General features: G+C 40.1%; 6 protein-coding genes across 9 annotated transcripts; 3 read left to right on the top strand and 3 right to left on the bottom strand.

Moving 5' to 3' along the window:
- Positions 1-773: 773 nt before the first annotated feature.
- On the top strand, positions 774-6,451 carry LOC101313952 (auxin response factor 5-like). The gene is made up of 14 exons (XM_004291337.1): positions 774-1,464; positions 1,698-1,810; positions 2,064-2,162; positions 2,270-2,326; positions 2,426-2,578; positions 2,693-2,777; positions 2,914-3,004; positions 3,530-3,694; positions 3,788-3,910; positions 4,013-4,088; positions 4,224-4,359; positions 4,432-5,657; positions 5,771-5,961; positions 6,037-6,451. Exons 1-14 carry the CDS (start codon positions 1,365-1,367, stop codon positions 6,164-6,166), a joined length of 2,745 nt encoding a protein of 914 aa, XP_004291385.1. The 5' UTR covers positions 774-1,364; the 3' UTR covers positions 6,167-6,451.
- A 1,899-nt stretch (positions 6,452-8,350) lies between these two features.
- Positions 8,351-10,925, top strand: LOC101314817 (probable E3 ubiquitin-protein ligase ARI5-like). 3 transcript variants are annotated; one of them, XM_004291342.1, is made up of 3 exons: positions 8,351-8,643; positions 9,081-10,283; positions 10,368-10,925. In XM_004291342.1, exons 2-3 carry the CDS (start codon positions 9,105-9,107, stop codon positions 10,668-10,670), a joined length of 1,482 nt encoding a protein of 493 aa, XP_004291390.1. In that variant the 5' UTR covers positions 8,351-8,643; positions 9,081-9,104; the 3' UTR covers positions 10,671-10,925. The 3 variants fall into 3 exon arrangements, with proteins under 3 accessions (XP_004291390.1, XP_004291388.1, XP_004291389.1); XM_004291340.1 differs by having other exon boundaries at positions 9,081-10,925; XM_004291341.1 differs by having other exon boundaries at positions 8,375-8,527; positions 9,081-10,925.
- Positions 10,926-14,004: 3,079 nt separating this feature from the next.
- LOC101314531 lies at positions 14,005-15,261 on the bottom strand. The gene has a single exon (XM_004291339.1). It carries the CDS (start codon positions 15,259-15,261, stop codon positions 14,005-14,007), a length of 1,257 nt encoding a protein of 418 aa, XP_004291387.1.
- Positions 15,262-16,628: 1,367 nt separating this feature from the next.
- LOC101290722 lies at positions 16,629-18,315 on the bottom strand. 2 transcript variants are annotated; one of them, XM_004291344.1, is made up of 3 exons: positions 17,854-18,315; positions 17,671-17,736; positions 16,629-16,901 (listed from the first exon to the last, which is right to left on the bottom strand). In XM_004291344.1, exons 1-3 carry the CDS (start codon positions 17,899-17,901, stop codon positions 16,854-16,856), a joined length of 162 nt encoding a protein of 53 aa, XP_004291392.1. In that variant the 5' UTR covers positions 17,902-18,315; the 3' UTR covers positions 16,629-16,853. The 2 variants fall into 2 exon arrangements, with proteins under 2 accessions (XP_004291392.1, XP_004291391.1); XM_004291343.1 differs by lacking the exon at positions 16,629-16,901 and having other exon boundaries at positions 17,245-17,736.
- On the top strand, positions 18,176-21,057 carry LOC101314244. The gene is made up of 7 exons (XM_004291338.1): positions 18,176-18,354; positions 18,444-19,055; positions 19,317-19,504; positions 19,846-20,075; positions 20,162-20,361; positions 20,480-20,605; positions 20,696-21,057. Exons 1-7 carry the CDS (start codon positions 18,199-18,201, stop codon positions 20,792-20,794), a joined length of 1,611 nt encoding a protein of 536 aa, XP_004291386.1. The 5' UTR covers positions 18,176-18,198; the 3' UTR covers positions 20,795-21,057.
- A 155-nt stretch (positions 21,058-21,212) lies between these two features.
- Positions 21,213-22,834, bottom strand: LOC101291201. Its single transcript, XM_004291345.1, has 2 exons — positions 22,443-22,834; positions 21,213-21,500 (listed from the first exon to the last, which is right to left on the bottom strand). Exons 1-2 carry the CDS (start codon positions 22,797-22,799, stop codon positions 21,471-21,473), a joined length of 387 nt encoding a protein of 128 aa, XP_004291393.1. The 5' UTR covers positions 22,800-22,834; the 3' UTR covers positions 21,213-21,470.
- Between the last annotated feature and the right edge of the window lie 183 nt (positions 22,835-23,017).

Below are 23,017 nucleotides of genomic sequence, written 5' to 3' on the forward strand. Positions count from 1 at the left end.
ATGGAAGAAACGTGTGAAACGGAGAAACGGCGCCGCGACGGACCAGACAGGATTCCGACACGTGTCAACCCCGGTAACGTGCGCCTCCCTGTTCTCACTTTTGTCGTGAACGGCACGCGTGGCCGATCAGTCAAAAACACCAGACGCAATTACAGAAGCCTCGGAAAGTTGCTTTTCTTTATTCGAATTATTCTTCGAAATAATTAACAAATTAAAATAAAAAAGGAGGAAAATGGTAGTAGCTGGTGGAAAAGCACAAAAGCTGACGAAGAATAGGACCCTGCAAATCCTCGTAATCCACGTGCAAATTTAAATGCGTGACATTCTTTCAAAAATCTTTTTTGTTTTTCTATATTTTTATTTATATTTATTTAATTCATATTCTTGGAGGTAGCTAGCTGACTAGCTCACTGTACTGAACTGTTTTCGTGTTCATTTGGTTCTGCTCAGGTTTCTTTATTACAATGCTGAAAATATAAACCATTGAGGATAAATATATTTGAGTTTTTTTTGTGTGTGTGTCATAAATAATATTCGGAAACAGTTTAAAGCTGCAACGGAATCACCCTTATACAGAAAGTGTGTGCGTAGGATTGGAGCATGCACGCTCTTTTTTCCAGTTTCAAAGCAAAGAGAGAGAGAGACTTTACTTTGCCCTGTTAGCTTAGAGAGAGAGAGAGAGAGAGAGAGAGAGAGAGAGAGAGAGAGAGTAGGTACGTAAGAGTAAGAGAGAAGAGAGAGTAGAGTAGTAGAGAGTAGAGTAGTAGAGAGAGAGAGAGAGAGAGAGNGAGNNGAGAGAGAGAGAGAGAGTTGTTTATTGTGTAGAAGTGGGGGTGGTGGTTCATTGAAAGGTCTGGTTCTTTTCAAGAGGTAAAAACAAGTACTCGATTGAAGACTCATGCTTTGGTCGGCGTGCCCTTTGATGCAAAGTTAGTGATGGGAAGAAGAGCCAAAGGCAGAAGAGGAGGAGGAGGAGAGCCAGAGCTGGAGGTGAAGCTAAGCCCCACTTGGATAAAAGAGAGATCATAGCAGGGGGCCTTTGTGCAGGTTTTGTTCCTTGGTTTTGGTTGGACTCTAGGGCCTTTTGTGCTTTTTGTGTCCTCCCCTGCTCAGCATTGTGGTGTTAGATTGGTTGGATTAGATTGGATTCTATAGGATTCTCAGAAATAGGGTCAGTTTTAAATTTTGGAAGGAATATGGGACAAAGCTAAGCCTGGTCAGAGTCAGAGGAGGTTTTGGAGTTTTTAGGGGAGGAAAATATGAGAGGTTTCTTGGAAGGAAGTGAGCGGCTTTTGTGTATTTGGGTTTTGGGTTTTGCATTGGAGATGTGAAAGGTGAATTCTTTTGGTTCAGAACGAGTGATAATGGAGGAGAAGATGAGAGTTGGAGGAGGATTGCTTAGTGGAGCACAGTCTAGTATTCTGGAGGAGATGAAGTTGTTGAAAGAGCTGCAAGATCATTCTGGTTTGTTCATTTGTTCCCTTCCTCCTAGCTTTTTGTTTTTCTTCTTAGTTTAAATTTTGAATTTGGGTAGTATTCTTTGAGGTTGATGAGAATTGAATCTTGAAGTTAAGAATGAGCCGGACTTTTAAGAACATTTAATATCGATGTTCTTAAATCGAAGTGTGTATTTGTTGATTTTTTTCAGAAGCTGATAAGTATTGTGCCTCATTTTAAATGCTCTTATTTATTTTCAGGGTCCCGGAAGGCCATAAATTCCGAGTTATGGCATGCCTGCGCCGGCCCACTTGTTTGCTTGCCTCAAGTGGGGAGTCTTGCTTATTACTTCCCTCAGGGACACAGTGAACAGGTTAGATTCATCATCAGCTTTGTCTCAGCAGATGATTGTTGAACTAAATTGAACTGTAAAGTCAATCCCTGAGGGCTTATGTCAACACATTATTAAAAGAAGCAACAGAGTAGTAGTATTAGTAGTCTTGTTTGTACTTTTCAGGTTCTGTGGGAGTGTTCTTTGTATTTTTTGCAGTGTCGAAGTTGATCTGTTTCTGTTCATTCAGTTATGTTTGAGAAAACTGATTAGTGTGCTTCTCATGAAAATGTAGGTGGCAGTTTCAACAAAGAGAATAGCTACCTCGCAAATTCCCAACTATCCAAATCTCCCGTCTCAGTTGCTATGCCAAGTTCAAAATGTTACGCTACACGTATGTTCTCTTTGGTCAATTCACACTTGTTCTCGATCTGAATGATCATAACTTAATGAATTTTTGCAAAAACTTCTTTGTTTAACCCTCCATCTATGTTTCTACAGGCAGACAAAGAAACCGATGAGATCTTCACTCAAATGTGTCTTAAACCAGTCAATTCTGTAAGCTTTGTTACCAATATACCTTAAACTTATTCCATTGTTAACTTTGTTGGCAAATGTTTGATTGAGCATCTTCCAACTACTTCATCAATGTATCAGGAAAAAGATGTTTTCCCTGTTCCAGACTTTGGACTGAAGCCTAGCAAGCATCCAAGTGAGTTTTTCTGCAAAACTTTAACTGCAAGTGATACAAGCACACATGGTGGTTTCTCTGTGCCACGGAGGGCAGCTGAAAAGCTATTTCCTCCCTTGGTGAGTTCTTTTTTTGTTCTTTTTCTTTCTCTTTTTGCCAACAGGAGACCTTTTCATTCTCTATTGAAACAGAGGGTCATTTGTGTTTTACGTTTTGGTCGTAACTTTTGCCAGGATTTCACAATGCAACCGCCAACCCAAGAACTTGTTGTCCGGGACTTGCATGATAATACCTGGACATTTCGCCACATTTACCGTGGTGAGAATGCTTGAGATAGTTTCATTTATATTTAGTGTCATTGAATAGTTAAACTTCAACTTAATTGGTGGTATGTATCTGCTAGAATCTTATTGGATCTTTCTTGAGCATATCCTATTTTTGTCCTTGCATGTAGGCCAACCAAAGCGCCACCTTCTCACAACTGGTTGGAGTTTGTTTGTTGGCACAAAGAGGCTTAAAGCAGGCGATTCTGTGCTGTTTATCAGGTACAAACTACAAAGTATGACATGGTTGCAGTATTGTTTGAACTTACTTGGCCTTCACGTTTTATGGACAAAAAAAACCCTGGCATAAACCCATTAGTATGTAAATGCCTGCTTATGCAAACAGCATGTTGTAAGAGCTAGTCACAAATCTTACTTAAACTTAAGAGTGTTGCAAGATCTGAGGAGGACTCAATCTAGCTATAAAATTTACCAGCTTTCGAGCAAGACTCAGCTGAGAGAAGTTTCTTAGTCATAATGCTGTAAAGTTATAAATCTGAGTAACATGGTGTTCAGCCTAAATCCTAATTTGGTTTAAACTTGCTAAATAGTAAATAATATGAGATATGGTATCTTTCAATATGTATTTTGTATTTTTGAAAAGGATCTTTCAATCTGTTTAGAGTCTGTACTTTTTGTTTCATGACCAAGTTTTTCTTTCGGTTGCTTGTTAAACACATCATGCATTGGATTATGGTGTTAGTTACTGTCGTTCTTTATTGTGTAAATTATTGTTACTATAACTAGGGATGAGAAGTCGCAGCTGTTGGTTGGCATAAGGAGAGCAAATCGTCAGCAGACCACGTTACCATCCTCAGTTCTATCTGCTGATAGCATGCACATCGGTGTCCTTGCTGAAGCAGCTCATGCTGCTGCTAATCGAAGTCCATTCACTATATTCTACAATCCAAGGTTTAGATGATGTGTGTTCTTTCAGCTAGTTATATTGATAATATTATTTAGGTGTCTTTACTTGACTGTACTCCTATTTCTACTGAAATGTAGGGCATGCCCTTCAGAGTTTGTTATACCTTTGGTCAAATTCCAAAAGGCTCTATATGGGAACCAACTTTCAGTTGGCATGAGGTTTGGCATGATGTTTGAGACAGAGGAGTCCAGCAAGCGCAGGTAAGGTCTACATTTAATCATTATATCTGCTTGATACATCATTGTAAATGTTATAGCTTGATTATGCAATAGCCAATGGTTAACCACCTTTAAATTGTGCAGATATATGGGTACAATAGTTAATATTAGTGATCTCGATCCACTGAGATGGCCTGGTTCCAAGTGGCGAAATCTTCAGGTTGCTTAAAACATCTTTGGATTTTGCCAATTCCATTTGCTTTATGTTCTTATCCAGTATGAACAGTAGATAAGGGTTTCGTTTGTGGGCTTGCTAGCTCAACAGTTGATTCTTATAGGCTTTCATGATTAACAGGTAGAGTGGGATGAGCCAGGGTGTTGCGATAAACAGAATAGAGTCAGTTCATGGGAAGTTGAGACTCCTGAAAGTCTTTTCATATTTCCTTCCCTGACTTCGAGTCTCAAACGTCCATTTCACCCTGGATACTTGAGTAAGTGTTTCTTGTTTTGTGTTCCAGCAGTCTTGTTACATTTTTTTTCTTATGACTTTCTCTTGCTTTCAGGTGCAGAAACTGAGTGGGCCAATATGATTAAAAGACCTTTTATCCGGGTTCCTGAGATGGGGCACATGAACTCTCTTCCATACCAAATGTCAAATCTATGTTCGGAACAGCTAGTTAATATGCTACTGAAACCTCAACTTGTTAGCCAGGCTGGAACATTATCTGCTCTACAGCAGGAATCAGCTGCTAATGGAGGTGCACTAGAAGATATGCAGGCCATGCAGGCGAAAATGAACCAAAAGAATCTGGCTTTTTGTTCTGAAGGTATGTCTCTGCAGAGTCAAAACCCTTCCCAGTCGTGCACCACAGCTAAGTTTGGAAGTCAGACACCAGTTGGAGCCAACACTGACAAGACAAAGTTAGAACCTGATCTTTCAACTGATCAGGTAAGCCAGTTGAGCTCTACGGGACAGGGCAATGAGGAAAAACTGGCTGCCGGGATTGCTAGTAGCCCTTATAACCATGCATTTGTCAACCAGAACCAGGGCCAATTACAAACTAGCCCACGGCCTATGCAGCAACCTATGGAATCATTACTCTACCACTCCCAACAAACTGATCTACCTCAGTCAGATTTTAATAGCGCAAATAGTTCACTTCCATCCATAGAAAATGATGAATGCATGTTTTACCAACCATTTGCTGGAATACTGAGATCACCAGGGCCTTTGTCTGCATATGGGTTGCAGGACTCTCCATCTGTTTTAACTGAAGCAAATAATTTCTCGCTAACTTCAGTGGGTCAGGAAATGTGGGATAATAGCCTCAGTAGGCTTTTACCGCAAGTTGATCAGCTCACTTCGTCCCATCAAGACCTGTCTACCTTTAATTCTATTCCCAACTCAGGCAGTTTGAGAGATTTGTCTGATGAGAGCAACAACCAAAGTGGGGTTTATGGTTGTCCCTCTGTTGATGTTGGTACTGGTGTGGCTAATATCGTTGCTGACCCTTCTGTTACAAGCACCATAATGGATGAGTTTTCTAAACTAAAGCATGCCGAATTCCACAATCCTTCCGAATGTTTGGTTGGCAACTTGAGCTCGAGTCAAGATCTTCAGTCTCAGATTACCTCTGCAAGCCTAGGTGATTCTCAGGCTTTCTCCAGGCAAGAGCTGGCAGACAACTCTGGTGGTACATCCTCGAGTAATGTTGATCTTGATGAGAGCAGTCTACTGCAGAATAACTCGTGGCACCAAGTAGTTCCACCTGTGCGAACTTACACCAAGGTATGCAATATACTCATCCTTCTACCATCATAAATTTGTTATCGGCTGGTTTAAGTCGAGTATCCTCACAAAATTTCTGACAGTATGGTGATTGACTTGGATTTGGCTGACAGGTTCAAAAGGCAGGATCTGTTGGTAGATCAATTGATGTTACTAGTTACACAAACTATGAAGAACTATGTTCTGCAATTGAGTGCATGTTTGGACTGGAAGGATTGCTTAATGACCCAAGAGGTTCAGGGTGGAAACTAGTTTACGTGGACTATGAGAACGATGTCCTACTTGTCGGGGATGATCCTTGGGAGTAAGTAAAACCTTCTCTTCTTAATATGTTCCATTTCAATGAGCATATTCTAACGGCTAATTGCATAAAATGCAGGGAATTTGTCGGGTGTGTGCGCTGCATCAGAATCCTTTCGCCAAAAGAAGTTCAGGAGATGAGCGAAGAGGGAATGAAGCTTCTAAACAGCGCTGCTGCATTGCAAGGGATGCATACCACTGTGTCGTAAAGACTGCTACATTGTTGAGGTGGTCTCAGCTTTGATTGACCTGTAATCTTTGCCTGATATATATATATATTTTGAACTTACTAGTATCTATTCAAACTCAAAGCAAGGGGCCAGTTCATGTGGCCTCTAATGTACTTTAGGTGGAGTTGATGATGTATTCATAACCGACTTTATTAATCAGTAATTCAGCATGGTCTGAAATTAGATGAAGTGAAACTTTACTAGTGTGATAAAGTTATGCACAATTGGATGTATATCTAATGGTGGAAAATATTATTTTAAAGTTAAATTGTTTTTGTTTTTAACTTTTGGGTGTAAATCTAAGAGTGATTGATCATGATTCTCTTGATCAGTTACTGACAAAATGAATAATACTAAAGCTATGCATATTGTTCTTGGTCACTAAAGGTAAACATGAAAAAGTAACCTCACTGTAATTTTTTTTATTTTTTTATTTTTTATAGTTTAACCAAAGAGAAATTTTATTCACATCTCTATTTACTTAATACACGTCCTCTTAAATTTTTTGCCACATTTTACCCCATATTTCCTCCTTTACCCTTCCTCTTGTTTCTTTCTACTGCAAATATTTCCTCCCTATTCTTCTTTCCTCCTTTCCTGACGACAACAAAGCTGATTTCTTATTTCTCTTTCTGATAAACCAAATATAGGTTAGAGAACTAATTAATTAGTTAGAACAAAGATGATGTGATTGTGATGAAACACAAAAAGGATCCAATTTTTGAAAAATGGGAACAAGATTGTTGCCTTTATGACTAACGATGATTGTTTAAATTATACTAAAGAGAATGATAAGGTGTTGATTGTTGGTTAATTTGGATGTAAGGGTCATGTACTCGTGTTGTTGGTATTCTCAGGGTTAATTTCAAGGCTTTGAAGGTCTCGGTTGTATTATTTTTGGTCATGTTCAAGCTAAGAGAAGAAAGAGAAGCCAATATCTTAATTGATGATCTTGACAAAATTATATTTCTAGGATCTGAGACCTTGTAACCCTCAACCATGTTGATCATTTGTGTATGAACCAATTTCAAATCAGTAAATAAAAATTTTCTTTTTATGATCTGCAGAGAGTTTTTTTTTTTATATTTATTGTAAGGGTTAAATCAGTAAATAAAAATTTTACAAAAAAATGGTACGTATATTTAGAAATTTGAGATGTGTGAATAAAATTTCTCTTAACCAAAATATGGTTAATTCCTTTTGACTTTTGATTAACGTCATTTTCACATTTGGTTAAAAACAAAACAATATCTAATATCTAGTTTTCTTGTCCGGTTGCACCATCGCACAAGCGCAGGTCGTCGGTCTTGCTGGTGGTGCCTTCAATCTGGGTTTGCAGAGGAGGGCCTCTTCTGTTTGTGGTCAGACGACGACAATGAAGCAGCGATGGTGCTGGTGCGATTCCAGGAGTAGATCAGGAGACGGAGGTGGGCTCCCTTGGCCTTCTGGGTCTGGGCCTTGTTGATGGGCCCGATATGGACCGGAATAAAGGGTTTGACTCATCTTTTGGGCCATGTCCCCATTATCGCTGGTTTTTATTTATTTTTTTGTTTTTGTTTTTGCTTCTTAATTTTAATTTGGTTAGTTGTTGAAATAAGTCACCATTTCTATATGGCTGATGGAGGGCGATGCCCTAGTAGATGTATTTTTTGGTTCTTGCTTTCTTGTTTTTTAGTGGTATTGGATACTGGTGGGCTATGTCCTCGAAAGTGCATACAGAGTGTCATGTTTGCTCTAATGAGGCGGTGAATTTCTTGCATCGTCAAATGGTAGCAGCCTCCTAGTGGTAAGATGAAATTTAGGGTCACTGATAATTTCCAGTGACATTATAACCGGAAAACTGATAGACATAGTAACTTATGGCTCTATATGAGCAATTTTTTTCCGGTATGTCGTAAAAATTGTAAAGCAAATGGAGTAGTCAATGATACATTCTTTGCTAAATGATGCTTGCTAGAATGCATAACTTTTGTAAATATGTCTAATATTATTTTAGGATGTTTTTACAATATAAAATTTAGACACTATGTCATCCTAAGGTTTCGTTAATAATTATGGCGTGACCGCGTGAGAGCTACCGTTCTAGCTTTTGTATTAAAAAGAAAAAAGATTACAATATAAAAATGTGTTTTAACGGGATAGGATAAATTCCTAAACCCAGGCCCAAATGAAACTCTTGCTTTCTTCGTCCTCCTCTGTTCCTCAAAAGTCTCTTCCACCCCACCTCACCTCACCTTTCCTTTTTGCTTCAGATTCAAATCCCTAGCTCTCCCCTGCAATCTAATCTCAATTCTCAATTCCTGATCCCGTACAAATCCAACGTTGGATTTTGAGGGCACGGTGAGTCCTCTGTTTTGTTTTTGTTTGTTTTCTTTGCGATTCGTGGTTTGCATGAAGAAGATGGTGAAGTTGTAGAAACAGCTGATCGCAGGTTCTAGGATAATTGGTTTGTTAAGGTATGGCTTCTGATGTTTGTGTTTCCTCGATCATGGTCGTTCTGGTCGTGTACGGATTATTTTTATGTTCTGTACTGTACCACCCCCACTTCTCTTTTTTTATTTTCTGCTATGTCTTTTTGGTGATTGTGATTATTGATTTTTAGTTCAGTGTGGAGATTGTAATTTTATGTAAATTTTACCCTGATATGTTTATGTTTGAGTTCGAATTGGTTCTGCAAGAATCAGTCAAATTTGATATCTTTTACTTAACTGTGTTCATGGTTTTGATCGTGAGGTGAAAATTTATTAACCACGAGTAGAAAAATCACCCTACGTGCTTAGGAAGATTCACAAATTGAATTTGATTAGTATGTGATAGTGTGTGCTATATAATCTTGCTGCTAGACTCAGACTTGGTATTGCTAAAGATTGCAACTTGATTGGGATTTGTACAGGCCAACGAGGAAGTGATCTACATCATGGAAAGGGAGAACAACAGTGGAAGTATTTCTAGCGAGGACTCTGGTTTTTTTGAAGAAGAAGCAAATGTGGACTCCGACGATGACTCAAACTATGTTGAAGGAGGTAACACAGACGCTAATGTGTTCTCTAGGGAGAATTGGTCAACTGTCTTCTTGAGAGAAGAAGAAGTTAGCCAACTTCAGGAGGATGATATTGCAGGAGTGTCTGCTCTCTTATCTGTAGCGAGATCTGCTGCATGCTTCCTACTATGTCACTTTAGTTGGAATGTCAATAAACTGCAGGAAGAATGGTTTTCTGATGAAGACAAAGTCAGAGAAACAGCTGGCTTGTTGAGGAAGCCGGTATTCCTGCATCAAGTAGGTAGTGTCAATTGTGGAATATGTTTTGAAGATTATGACTGTTCATATGATCAATCAGCCGATGGTGCTATTATCTCAGCTGCTTGTGGTCATCCGTTTTGTAAAGATTGTTGGACAGGTTATATTAGCACATCGATTAACGATGGGCCAGGATGTTTGATGTTGAGATGTCCTGAACCATCTTGTAGCGCAGCAGTTGATTGGGATTTGATCCGAAATGTGTTGAAAAACCAACATGATCATGAGATCGAGAGGTATAAGCGCTACCTTCTGAGATCTTATGTCGAAAAGCATAAGCAGATGAAATGGTGCCCTGCTCCGGACTGTCAGTATGCTATCAAAGTGTTTGACGAAGATTTGACTGGAAACGGAAACTGTTATGATGTTTCTTGCATTTGCTCTAATAGTTTCTGCTGGAATTGCGTTGAGGAGGTTCATAGTCCTGTCGGGTGCGACACTGTGGGAAAGTGGATTTTGAAGAATAAGGATGATTCTCAGAATGCACAATGGATTGTGGTTAATACTAAGCCATGTCCCAAGTGCAAAACACCGATCGAGAAGAACAATGGGTGTAATCATATGAGGTGCAGTCTGCCTTGTGGGCATCACTTTTGCTGGTTATGCCTCGGGCCACTTGGTTGCAAATGTAATAGTTTCCAACGAGCTGCAAACCAGAATGCGAAGAAGAAGGAGGAAAGTCAGAGTGAAAGGGAGAGGAAGAGGCTAAAGATGAGTTTAGAGAGATACAATCATTATTATGTTCGCTGGGCAAACAATCAAGCTTCAAAGAAAAAAGCTATTGAGTCATTGCATAAGGTGCAAACAGTGCACATTGTGAAACTTGCTAGCAGATCAGAACCCTCACTTACTCAGATTAATGATTTCGAGTTCATTATACAGGCATGGAAACAGATAATTGATTGTAGGCAGGTGATCAAATGGACCTATGCATATGGTTATTACATACCCGAGGAAAATAAATATGACAAGAAGCGGCAGCTGTTTGAGTACTTGCAGCGCCAAGCAGAGCACAGTCTGGAGAGGCTCCACAAATGTGCCGAGACTGAATTGAAAGAGACCCCGTTGGAGAAGTTCCCAGAGTTCCGTCTAAGGCTCATACAACTGACAAATGTGACCGGAACTTATTTTAAGAAGCTGGTTACAGCCCTGGAGAATGGCCTCTCGGAGGTGGAGACTAGTTAGTTTATGCTGTTTCTACCTTGTCCTTATCTATCCTTAGTATTTTCAGTACCCGGTAGTACTATCGTCTGATTGAGAATTCAGCTGCTGCTAGCAAGTTATCGACTGTCTAGCAATATGCTGATGCATCTCCAGTAGGATGTATCTCTCAATTTCCTTGTGGTTCCTTATCGTATAAAATTAAGCCATGTGAAAACTTGGTTTAATCCTGTTTATTCCAACTATGCTGCAATAAATCAATCAGAATGTGCTTGCTATATATACTATTTCAATCTGTTGCCGTTGTTTAGAACTGCCTACTGCATTCGAGCTTAGGACAGTCAACTGTGCAAGGTTCAAGTATGTATGGAAGAAATCGGCAGTAGTATAGAACATTTTTTTTGGAAATGAAACATGCAGACATTCAGAACATTAATAAAGTCTAGTGGGTTTTATCATTAACGCCCCAGCTCCTCTTAGGATTTTACTATCTCAAAGTGATAACTGATGAATCCCCAATTCAAAACATTACAGATTATTACCAAAAAAGATTAGGTAGGTTATGTGATATGTACAAGGTAATCCGGATCCTGTATCCTTATAGGAATAACCAAATTAGATCTCTATTGTTATTATTCTTTTCAAATAAGGAAAATAATATCACAATACCAACTGCAAATAGGTATAAAATCATGTTTTTCCTTATGACTCTTACATGTTCTTTTCTATACGCCATAGAAAACAATACAACCAGGCTGGACAATCAAATTGAGAGAAAACGTGATCATCCAAACCATTTCAGAAGGAACAATCTCACACAAACCTTCATAGTTGATACATATAAGAAAAACCTATTTTCTTCAACCTTTTCAAGGTTTGTTGCTTGATGAATAAGAAATAAATTAGAACTTCTTTTCTTTGTGGGAAAAACAGATCCTAATCTCTGTGGGAGATCAATCCTTATAAGAGAAGAATCTCTGAATTCTAGTCGAGTACTAATTCGTCTTGCATTACTTCCTCTCCCTCTCTATCTCCTTGTTTTCTCTTCCTCCGGAATCTATTAATTAAATTTTCTGTTCTTCAAATTGCACCAAGGCCATGGCTGAGAAGAAGATTGATTTGCAGGGTCTAGCCATGGCTGAGAATAACGTAAATGCTCAGGCTTTGGAAAAGGCAGACCAGAACAAAGGTGAAGAAATCTCAACAGATGATCACCCCCTCGAGGTTTCGCCAAAGGAAGCTGCTACAGAACAAGGTCATTCTGTTGACGGGAATCATATGGAGAGCAACATGGTCAATTTGAAACCTTCTCAAGCAATTGAAGCAGCTCAAGAACCAACACCTTCTCAAGCAATTGAAGTATCTCAAGAACCAGAACCTTCTGAAGCAATTGAAGCAACCCAAGAAACAAAACTTTCTCAAGTGATTGAAGCAGCTCAAGAAACAAAACCTTCTCAAGCGACTGAAGCCTCTCAAGAACCAGAACCTTCTCAAATAATTGAAGCAGCTCAAGAACCAGAGAAAGAAGAAAAGGGCATACACGGTTTTGATCTAAATCAAGAAGGATCTTTTGTTGGATTTGCTTCAACACAAGCAGCAGCCAATGTGCTGTTTGATCTGAATGTAGTAGATGGAGAGGGTTTGGAAAACCAAACTTTGGCACCATCTGATCTTCAGGAATCTCCAAGGGAAGTGAATCAAAGCATGTCTGAGAGGCTGAATATTGACTTGAACCACTGCCATGAGGAGGGTGATGGTTTCACAGTTCCACCTGCCTCACCACCACCGTCTTCATCATCATCAGTGCTGCAGCCTTCTATGGAGAAGCACATTGATAAGAATGGCACAGAGGAGCCAAATATTCACAACTATTCTGTACATGATGCTGCAGCTGTTCGTATTATGGGAACCAACGTGACAATTAGTCCTGAAAGAAACAAAGGTGGTGTTCCGGAAACTCTAAATCTGCCGAGCAACAGAAGGGCTCCCAAGCTGTTTGGGTTCAGTCTTGGTGGAATGACTACGATGGTCACTTGCTCTCCGTCGGCTGTTAACGAGCCTCATCTGTTGCCCCTTTTCTGTACGAGTTCTACTGGTGGCTTGAAAAGGAAGGAACCAGAAGGTGGCTTAGAACCATACATGCCTCGGGGGAACAACGGCAAGGTACCTAAGCTGTATGGGTGCAGTCTTGACAGAAGGGCTACGAGGGCTACATGCTCTCCATCGGCTGTTGACGAGCCTCATCTGTTGCCCCTTTTCTGTTCTAGTTCTACTGGTGGCTTGAAAAGGAAGGAACCAGAAGGTGGCTTAGAACCATACACGACTGCGGAAAAGGTGGCCAATTCTAGTTCTTCTACAGACGGTGGGAAGGAACCAGAAGGTGACCAGGAAACATACGTAGCTGGGACAAAGAAGGCCCGTTCTTGCTAATGTGATGCATTGCTCTAACTAGGTCACTAGGGGTTAGGTGGTTGTGTTGTTTGTTGTGTCATGTGTAATTTTGTAGGTGGTCTCAGCTTGATTGATCATACATCTGATCAACCAGCTTGATTGACATCTGATCTTACTGTATTCAAACTGAAACTTCAGTTGTAGTGGAGAAAATGTTAGTAGTCGTTCAATAGGAGCTTAAGGTCGACTAGATATTTAAACAATGATGTACCTCCAATTTCAGCAATTTAGTCACTCATTCAAGCTCTACATTACAGTTTGTGATGCAAGAATCCCCTGTTGTGCTTAACAAACTTAAATCTATACTAAGTTATGAAAGTCGCTTCAGTCTTGGATTGATAGGTAGGAAACTGCTCACTGGAAAAGAAGGTAGCACAATAATTGGTAGACAATTTAGAGTGAAGTCCTTAAAAGAAAATTCAATACTTCAGCTGTAACTTGGCAACTTTGAGGTCAAACAACAGCTAGCGATTCAATGTAATAGTGGCTTACAGTCCCAGTACTGAAAATGCTCGAGGTAGCTGAGTCTTCAAGTTTTTAAGGAAATTCAGACCATGATAACCAAAGAATACAACATATATTGAATACCTTAATAGATTCAAGAATGCATCAAGTTTAATTCTATCATTTCCTAACTCATTGTCCACAGAAAAAAAAAAAAAAAAAAATACCCTATCACCAGTACAGAAGAAGCAATAATATAGCTTTTCAATTAGAGAATAGATTTCATCCTCTACCATCAGTTTGCAGTAGGGAAAACAAGCAATTGATGCCCTTATTGCGATTTTGAAGGAATTTCATGACGATGTTAAAAGCAGTGTATTTCTGTGCGGAACAAGCAATTGATGTTAAGAGCATCAGAGGTTTGTACCTATTGCAGTTTTTTCAGACCAGGACCCGATCATCATCATACCCTAACTGGTTTTTGCAGAACCGCAGACAAGTAAATTGACCCTGATGCAGTATCTACTCCAACCACCCATTTCAGCTTTTTATATCCAAACCTCTCGATCAATCTGGTCAAGTCCTTTTTCCTTTCTTCATTAGCACAATGAAAGTTGTCTAACCAAAACAAACCTCCAGGCCTCAAGATCCGATCGATATCAAACATCAAGAACTCAAACTTCTCCGGCTTTCCACCAACATCCAATCCACTCGCAGCATGAACCAAATCAAACACATTATCATAGAAAGGAAATCTATGATCCAAGCTCAAGAACAGCGGAAACAGCCCTCTTGCAGCTATGAACTCGCTATAAGGCGCATCAATGTTCAAAGTGTTGGTGATCACAGTCACATTCCTCTCCGCCATCCTAGCAGCAAAAGTGCCAGACCCACCTCCAATATCAAACCCCACTCTCATTCCTCCACCTCCCAAAGCCAACACATCATCAATAACAAAATCGTTCTTGCTCCTAGCCTTAACAAATCTCTGCTTCTCAGCCCCACTACCCAAATCAAAGCAACCGACGCATTCCCTACTCAACTTCTTACTACTCAAGCACTCAAAATTCTTACACCCTAGACCACTCCAAGTCACACTCTTAGCACTAACATTCTTCCAAAGCGAAAACGGGAAACTAGACAAACCAACCTTAGGCACTGTCTTGGCAAAGCACCTCCTCCGCGGAAGTGGCTCACATCCGCGGAGGATCAGCCTCTGGGCCAGACTCCAGTCATCGGGGCATGGCCCAGAGGGCTTGTAGCTCATGTACTGGGACAACAGCTCCGCGGATTTCTCGCAAGAGTGGCCCACCGAGGCCAACATTTCCGTGATCCCGGTTCTGGAGTCTTTCCCGAGAGGGAGAGTGTGGTGGTTTAGGAAAGCTTTGAGCTCGGTAGGTGTGTTGGGGCGCGTGAGATCGATGCTGTCGTAGCCGAGGAGGTCCTTCTCCATCTGGGCGAGCTTCTTCTGGGAGGAGTCGATCTCGCGGAGGATGAGGGAGACCTGCTCGGAGATGAGGGAGATGTTCTTGTGGGTTTGGTGGAGGAGGAGGCGGTGTTGGTCTTTTGGGGAGTTGGAGGAGGAGGTGAAGGCGTAGAGGGCGAAGAGGTTGGTGGTGACGACGGAGAAGAGCATCAGAATGTTGACGGCGGAGGAGCAGAGGGTGGCGCGCCGGAATCTGGCGGTGCCGTCGCCGATCTTCAGAGAGACGGAGCCCATCTTGGAAGTGAGAGTTTGGACTTTGGAGTCAACTGGAGTCTGGAGAGAGACAGCGAGGGCAAGTGGGAGTGGAGTGAAGTTGGGGGAGTAGAAGAGATTAGTTACCAAGTGAGATTTAGAGTGGTTAAGACACGGTGGCTTTTGTCACGACTTTGTGTCGGTTGCGGTTGTAACGTGGCTCTATGAGAAAAGGAAAATGGCCAAAAGAGAATAACAGAAATAGAGGAAATATTGCGTAACTTCTATTGAGTTATGACGTAGATTATCGAGATCACATCATTTTCTTAAAACTTAATTCGTGTTTGAAAGCTTCCTCTGTTTTTGTTACTAAAAATAAATTTAGATTTAACTCCAATCAATGTTGAAGGTTTCATACAAGGACATATATGTTTATACATCTACTGCTTGTCTGTGTTGTCAACAAATCTGTTGTAGCACGATAATAGGTTATTTTGTCTATGTGTTAACTATGGTTTGAAGCAAGGAGTAAAAAATCGATAATTTCAGCGATATTTCGTTGAAATTTTTGTTTTTCTCACCCAACAACATATCTTTACTCTCCAAAGCATTTCTAATCCGAAACTCTAGATATATCCCAATATTTTACGAAATTTCCCAATATTTTCCGATGTTCTTCACAATACATTGAATGCTCTACACAAAGAGACGATAAAGATAGTGAAAATTTTATACCTCATAGGTCTTCTACGTGGTTTTAAAGTACTCATGTAATTCTATATGAAATGTATCATATGTATATAAGACGTGATGACCTAGCTTCCTTTTAGGTTTTCAACCATAAAAAAAATAAAAAAATGTTTAAAGTAAAGTTTTAAGAATTATGAACAGTTCAACACTAATTTTTTCATCTTAATTTACTACAACTCCCTATAGATCAATGTTTATTCAAGATTTTCATTTCAAATATAATACGTAATATAGAAAATAAACATATCTTAAAGTTTGGTTTAAAATTTCTGTCAATTTTCTTATTTTTTTTATTGCAATCGATATTTCCTCGAAATTTATATCAAAATTTTCATATTTTAGAGAGTCGAAATTTCCGTAAAAAAGACAGTTGTTTTGCGTTCGCTGTTGTGGAACTGCGAAGAACGGAAGAAGAGGTTCATAGAAAAATTAATTGAGGGTAAAAAAGAAAGTTTAATGACAAAAACAAAATTAACTAAGGGTAAAAAAGAAAGTTTAATGACAAAAACATGAGAGGAGGTCCAAATACTAAAATAGGAGGTTTGAATAGAAGCTCCATTATTTTATAATGATTATCCAACCTGAATATTGTGATTCTCCACAGAATTTAATTTCTTATTTCTTCTTTTAATGCCAATTCAACAAATAAGCAGTAAAAAAAGGTAAAGGACCACTTTTACCAAAGAACAATTATGCAACCTACAAAACAGCATTCCAGAATCAACAGATTGTTCAAATCTCCCAAAAGGCTGGGTTTATACCAAATGTTTAAAGCTCACATAAGGTGGAATCAGCAAAATAAAGCCCGACTAAACAAAGACAGGTAAACGTTCTTCCAGCAAGAATATGTAACGATCAAGCACAGCCATAGCCACTTTAACACGTCAATGATGAGCCTTGGCTTGAGCTTTGGCAAGAGACTTGGCCTTTGACTAGTAATCACAAGAAACAAGAGTAAGTGAGCATTTATACAAGCCAAACAGTAGGATAACCAATATACAAAACCAGCAAAATATGCACACAGGGAAATATTCTATCTCCCTCCCTCATTCTCTTCCTCTTTTCTTCACAAGGCAGACCAAAGGAAAGATAGATATTTAGTTCCACAACATTGCTTCCATAGTAAATTCCTTTCGGATATGATTCCAATAGTTGTCTGATGTTTTTTCATAACATAAGTTACAAATGTGGAGCTATAGATAAATGGAATTCTACAGGGTCTATTGGTTTACATGGTTTTTCATAACTTAAGTTACAAATGTGGAGCTATAGATAAATGGAATTCTACAGGGTCTATTGGTTTACTGAAGGCAGGGTAAAGCATTGTCATTCCAGTCTAATCAAACCGAGAATCAGGACAAGTAGCGCTAGGACCTTAAAACCATAAGAAAAGAGGGGTTTCCCTATTACTAATTTACACTAGACTGTAACACTGGAGAAATTTCCACACACGAAAAGGTATGTAATCAAACAAATGAAACAATGCAGTTATCTGAAGCATAAATTTTGAGAACTTGAAGCTAATCAAACGGCAATAACCACCGGTAATCTAATTTGTATCCAATTATTTACAGATAGACTAACAAATTGAAGCACTATATCGCACAGCAGTGAATTTTCAAGAGAAATTTAATCACAAAAATAAGCAGCGGATCTGAAAAGAAAAAAGAAAAAAAGAAAAAGAGTGAGAATGAACCAAACCTTCAAAATTTTATGCTTCACGCTTCCGTAAACCACACCGAGAGTGACGGCCGATACACGAGCAACCTACAAATCGTTCAGAAATTCAAACAATCAAACAAAAATTCAACTTCATATTTCTCCAGAAACCAAAACGGAGGCTGAGATTTTAACAAAAATACAAAGGTAAAAAAAAAAAGTTACCAAAGCAAGAGTGCTCGTGCCGGAGTAAAGACCTGGAGGCGGCGCCATTGAACTTGAAGATGAAAAAATCTGAGCTCAAAATCGCAGCGAAACCCTAATTAAATTGCAGACGGTGGAGTCTGTTTTCTTTTGGATCCGCTAAAATAGTTTCTTTCTTTCTCTAACTTCTCGGGTTGGATCAACAACACGATCCGAACCCGAAAACGTGGCGCCATCTGGCGCTGTCTCGCGCCACGTCGACACTACTGGTTACGCTACGACGTCGTTTTCAGGATAACGAAAAATAAGATATCTTGGGGAAGAGAGAAAAAGATTCGGATTTCGCGGAGAAAATCCAGCGCAAAAATGGGAGCGTCATCTTCGTCGGAGCAGTCGGTACCGATCGAGCAACGAGAAGCCGAATCCCTAGCCGCCTCCACCGGAGCTCTCTCCACGCTCCAGAAGTGTTTCTCTAACCTCGCCGATCCTCAGTCCGGCGCTATCCCCACCGACGCTCTTCAGGTTCGTTCGAAAATTTGAGTTCATCTTCAGTTTCTATGCTATCTGTAACTTTTATATGCTTCAGTTTTAACTACGGTAACTTTTTCCAGCAATGCTTTCGTTTAAGTTACGAGAATCCGGTGACCGGAGCTTTTGAAATTCCGGATTCTTTTCCGGCGGTGCTGGATCAGCTTGGATCGTGCGTAGTGGACTTGTTTTTCGTATCGGAGAAAGGTGGAGTGAGTTGGATTGAGCTTGTTAGAGGCTATAATAGGTGTTGTGCTAGAAAGCCTTTGTCTATGTGTGTTACTAGTTTGCTTAGAGTTTTTACTGTGACGCTTAAGAAAGCTGGATTGAATTGTAATTTGGAATTTGAGACTGGTGATAATGATTGTAAGATTAGCGGGTGGCTTATGCCTATGGATGTGGCTATGCTTCTTTGGATGTGTTGGGGGATGTCTTGGTGTTGTAGGAGTAGAGAGTTTTCGAAAGAGAAGGGGAGTCTGTGTCTGCCGGATGTTAAGCATATTGTGTTATCGGCTGTTGAGTCGTGCGGTGAAGGTGATAGCGGATTGAATGTGTGGGAGTGTGAGGTTTCGGGTTTAGAGGTGCAACTTCCTGTGGGGAAGTTTGTTAGTTGGGTTATGAAGACAGTGTCTAGTCTCCCTGGTTGTTTTACAGAGTTTGTGTATGCTGTGCTCAAACATTCTGCTTCTGAAGAGGTATCTAATCTTCGTGGTTTAATACGTTGTTCATGTTTCCGTTTCTGTTGGTACTTCATTATCGTGATGCTTTGCCATAAATATCAGTGTTTCAGTTCATTGATTAAAACTTTGTTATGACAATGGAAGTGCTGTATTCATTTGGTACTAGCTTATAGAATGATGAACTATTTAGTGAAGTCAGGTGGTTTAGTTTTTGTTGTCCTTATCCATCAACTTGGATGTTTCTATTATCTGATTGGAAATGGTTTCTGATGGCAGGCTAGACTGGAATGTTCGACTTCATCAGCTGCAGATAGTTCGTCAACTGGGGCATGCAGTTCTGATCTTTTGTCCCCTGGAATAGCATGGGCTATTTCACTCACACTAATGGGCCCGCTAAGTGAAGAAATATCAAGGGCATGCTTCCCTACTGATGCAAATGCAATAAACAATGATCTACTTTACAGGTTTGTCAATTTCTTTCCTGATATTGCATTGTATGAATCGCCTGCTCATTTGCATCCACATCACTCGATTCTTCTGGATGTTTGATGTAACACAGTTGCGACCAAGGCATTAGTTTCAGAGTCGCCAAACTAAAATAATTCTCTCCCATTACAATCAGTTACAGGGAGGTTGCAAATTATTCGAATCAGTATGTGAGAAAAACTTTGAGAACCTTCTTCCACAATTAAATATTAAAAACCATTCTGCTGATATTTCCTTCTTCAGTAACTTTTGTACTAACCATGTTCGATACTCTTCAGTTTGAGTATTGTCTATTTAGCATCTATGGAATAATATGTAGGTCGCATCTTCATGGGAGAGGGTTGAACAGGTTCTGGTCTAATGTTCAAGGTTACCAAGGTCCACTGCTTGTTCTGATTTCTGCAACCTCAGAAGATGGTAGTGCCAACAAAAGAAATTGGATTATAGGTGCTCTCACACATCAAGGATTTGAGAATAGGGATCTCTTCTATGGAAGTTCAGGAAGTCTATATGCTCTAAGTCCAGTCTTTCATATGTATCCACCCACTGGTAAGTAAAGTGCTGCATTTCGTTTCATAGAAATGGCTGAGAATGTCTGTGAAACTAACCATGTAAAGATCTCTGATCAATGACAGGAAAGGAAAGGAACTATGTGTATAGCCATCTCCATCCCACTGGCAAGGTGTACGAGGCGAAACCGAAGCCTGTTGGTATAGGATTTGGTGGAAGTATCGGAAATGAGAGAATTTATGTGGATGAAGATTTTTCTAAGGTCACCATTCGCCATCATGCAACTGACAAAACTTATCAGTCTGGCTCCCTCTTTCCTGATCAGGTATAATCATAATCTTGCAATGAGTATGGACATAACTATCTAATCCTTGGATCATTTGACGTTGTGTCAAAGGAAGAATGACTTACAATGTAACAAAACTTTGATTGGTACAATTCAGGGCTTCCTACCTGTCGAAGCTTTGATCACAGAAGTTGAAATTTGGGGACTTGGTGGGAGAGGCGCAAAGGAGGTGCAAGATTCATATAAGAATAGGGAACAACTTTTCACTGAGCAAAGGCGAAAGGTAATCAACCTACATCATACTTGGTCAATATATTGCATCTTGAGATTTAACTCACTCTTTTTAACTCTGTTTGCTTGTATCTTTTTCCAGGTTGACTTGAAAACATTTGCAAACTGGGAGGATTCACCTGAAAAGATGTTGATGGACATGATCTCCAACCCCAATGTAATTCGCCGGGAAGACCGCTAAATGGCACCGTGTCTGTGATCTGTATTTTACTTTTTGGCTGGTCAAAATGTAACTTGTATTTACAACAAAGAGATCGATCTTGTTGGGCAAATGAGGATAGCGTTGTATAATGTATATCAATGGATAATGTGTGTAAAGAAACTCAATGGCGTGTCTATAAACAGTTGCATGTTGCAATTACAGCTTATATGCTTTTACATAACTCATTGTATTTGACCAATCAAGGTGATCTCATCCTCTGAAATAACACGACGGCACAAATCAAACCAGACCACAGCCCGTAACTGTTCTAAATTGATTAGCATCCCAGCAGACCTCAAACTACATTTGTTTTATGATAGTATTAACCCTTCAATGGGTATTCATTGTGGGATGGAAATATAATTATTATAATTCATGCATTGCATACAATGGGGTTAGAACTGAGTGGTTTATTTCTGGATTTTAGATTCTTTCCTGCCTTGACTTACATCACGCCAAACAATGTCTTTGAGGTCAAAACAATGTCATACTCTGCGGATTTTAACAAGAATCAAATATGATCAAATGCTTCCACAACAAAAATGGATTGAAACATAGAATCGTTTATAAATGTTCCCTTTACCAAAGGAAACATGAACTGAAGTCCAGCAAGGCTGACCAAGGAACTGCTCCCATAGATCAAGCAACATAGAGGTTACTGCTTCTTCTCTTCTGCTTTCCTAGGCTGCAACAAACAACACAGGGTACCGTGAGACAAAGAGTACATAGCAGACAGACAGTTTGAGGCCTCAGGCCAAAATGAATGTAAGAAGAAGATAACCAAAAGAAAGGCCTTCCATCCCCTTAACGGCATTGGGAGGCTGCAGATAGAATAGGCTGTGGAATGATCGTACAATACATGTAGCCACAACTCGCATACAGAAGTTCCCTCTAATCATACAATAGAAAATGTAGCATCACAGTTAATGACTCGTCAAACATCCTATGACCTTGAAGTTCAATGATTCACAAAACTACGGGATAGATGAGACAACTGCAACAATTCCAGATACGGCCTCTGAAGCAGTGGAAGTCATAGTGATGATGACGATTCTTTCTAAGCACTCAACTACGACATCCTAACTTCTTAATTTCACTGGACAACATCTGCAGACTAAATATCAAATTATCTCATTTTCTGACTTTGGAAATTCATTGCACAAAAATAGGGTCGAGAATTTTGAGTTCCGTCAACTCAAGAACTACTTAAAAATCACAATCTGAGGCTGGAAAGATTTTGGTGGGAAAACAAGAAAATGCGATTTTGGCCAAAAAACCGTGTGCAAATATAGCCCACAGTTTCGGGTGAAAAAATCAACTTCTCAGCATAGTTTAGATTTTGAGTGAAAGATACTCAGTAATTCATAAAAACCTATCATATTTGGTGCACAAGTGATCAGACCCTCGTAGTCACAAGTATTCACCTTGTTTAGCTTCAGCTCAAAACCTAAGCTTACATCAAATATGGATTCAACCTCAAATTTACAAATATGAATAGTCACATACTCAAATTCATATATCAGACTCTAAGTTCCTTTCATTCATCATTGCACACAACATGTTCGACGAAATGCCACAGTGAGCTAACAGAAGCAAAATCAACAACAGGGCAAACAGAATCACGCACCTTGGTACCAGGCGCCGGTTGGGTGAGCTCCTCGGCCGGAATAAGCACCGGCCAGGCCTCGCCGGAGTCGCGGAACATCTGCTCCGTCTCAAGCATCCGACCCTTTTCGAGAATCATGGTCCGAATGCTCTGGGCAGGCGTGGCGGTCGCGTCGAAGACCTCCTCGACTCCGTTGGCGAAGGTGACGGTGATCTTGGGGGGTTCGTCGTCGGTGCGGCGCTTGACTTGGACGGCGCAGCCGGGATTGGACTCTTTGGCCTTGGGGGCGTTGCACTGCGCCAAGAACTCCATGCACGAAGCCGTGCGTGGGTCCAACGCGTTGAACTCGATCCTCACGCGCGAGAGGAACTTCAACATTTTCTCTCTCTGAGAATTTGGAGTGCCGAAGTTCTGGTGAGAGAGTGAGAGGAGGTAGAGGAGAAAGACAGAGATGTCGTTGGGTTTTAGCTTTTAAAGGATTAAAACCGAAAATTGGGCCGGCCCATTTATTTTTTCTCTACTGTTTTGCTGAATACTCTTTATACACAAACTGGTTGCTCTTTTTGGTGTATGTGAGAAGTTCTGTGTTCGACTCA

This window comes from Fragaria vesca, linkage group LG2 (assembly GCF_000184155.1).
Source record: "Fragaria vesca subsp. vesca linkage group LG2, FraVesHawaii_1.0, whole genome shotgun sequence".
In the NCBI taxonomy this organism is placed as follows: Eukaryota; Viridiplantae; Streptophyta; class Magnoliopsida; order Rosales; family Rosaceae; genus Fragaria; species Fragaria vesca.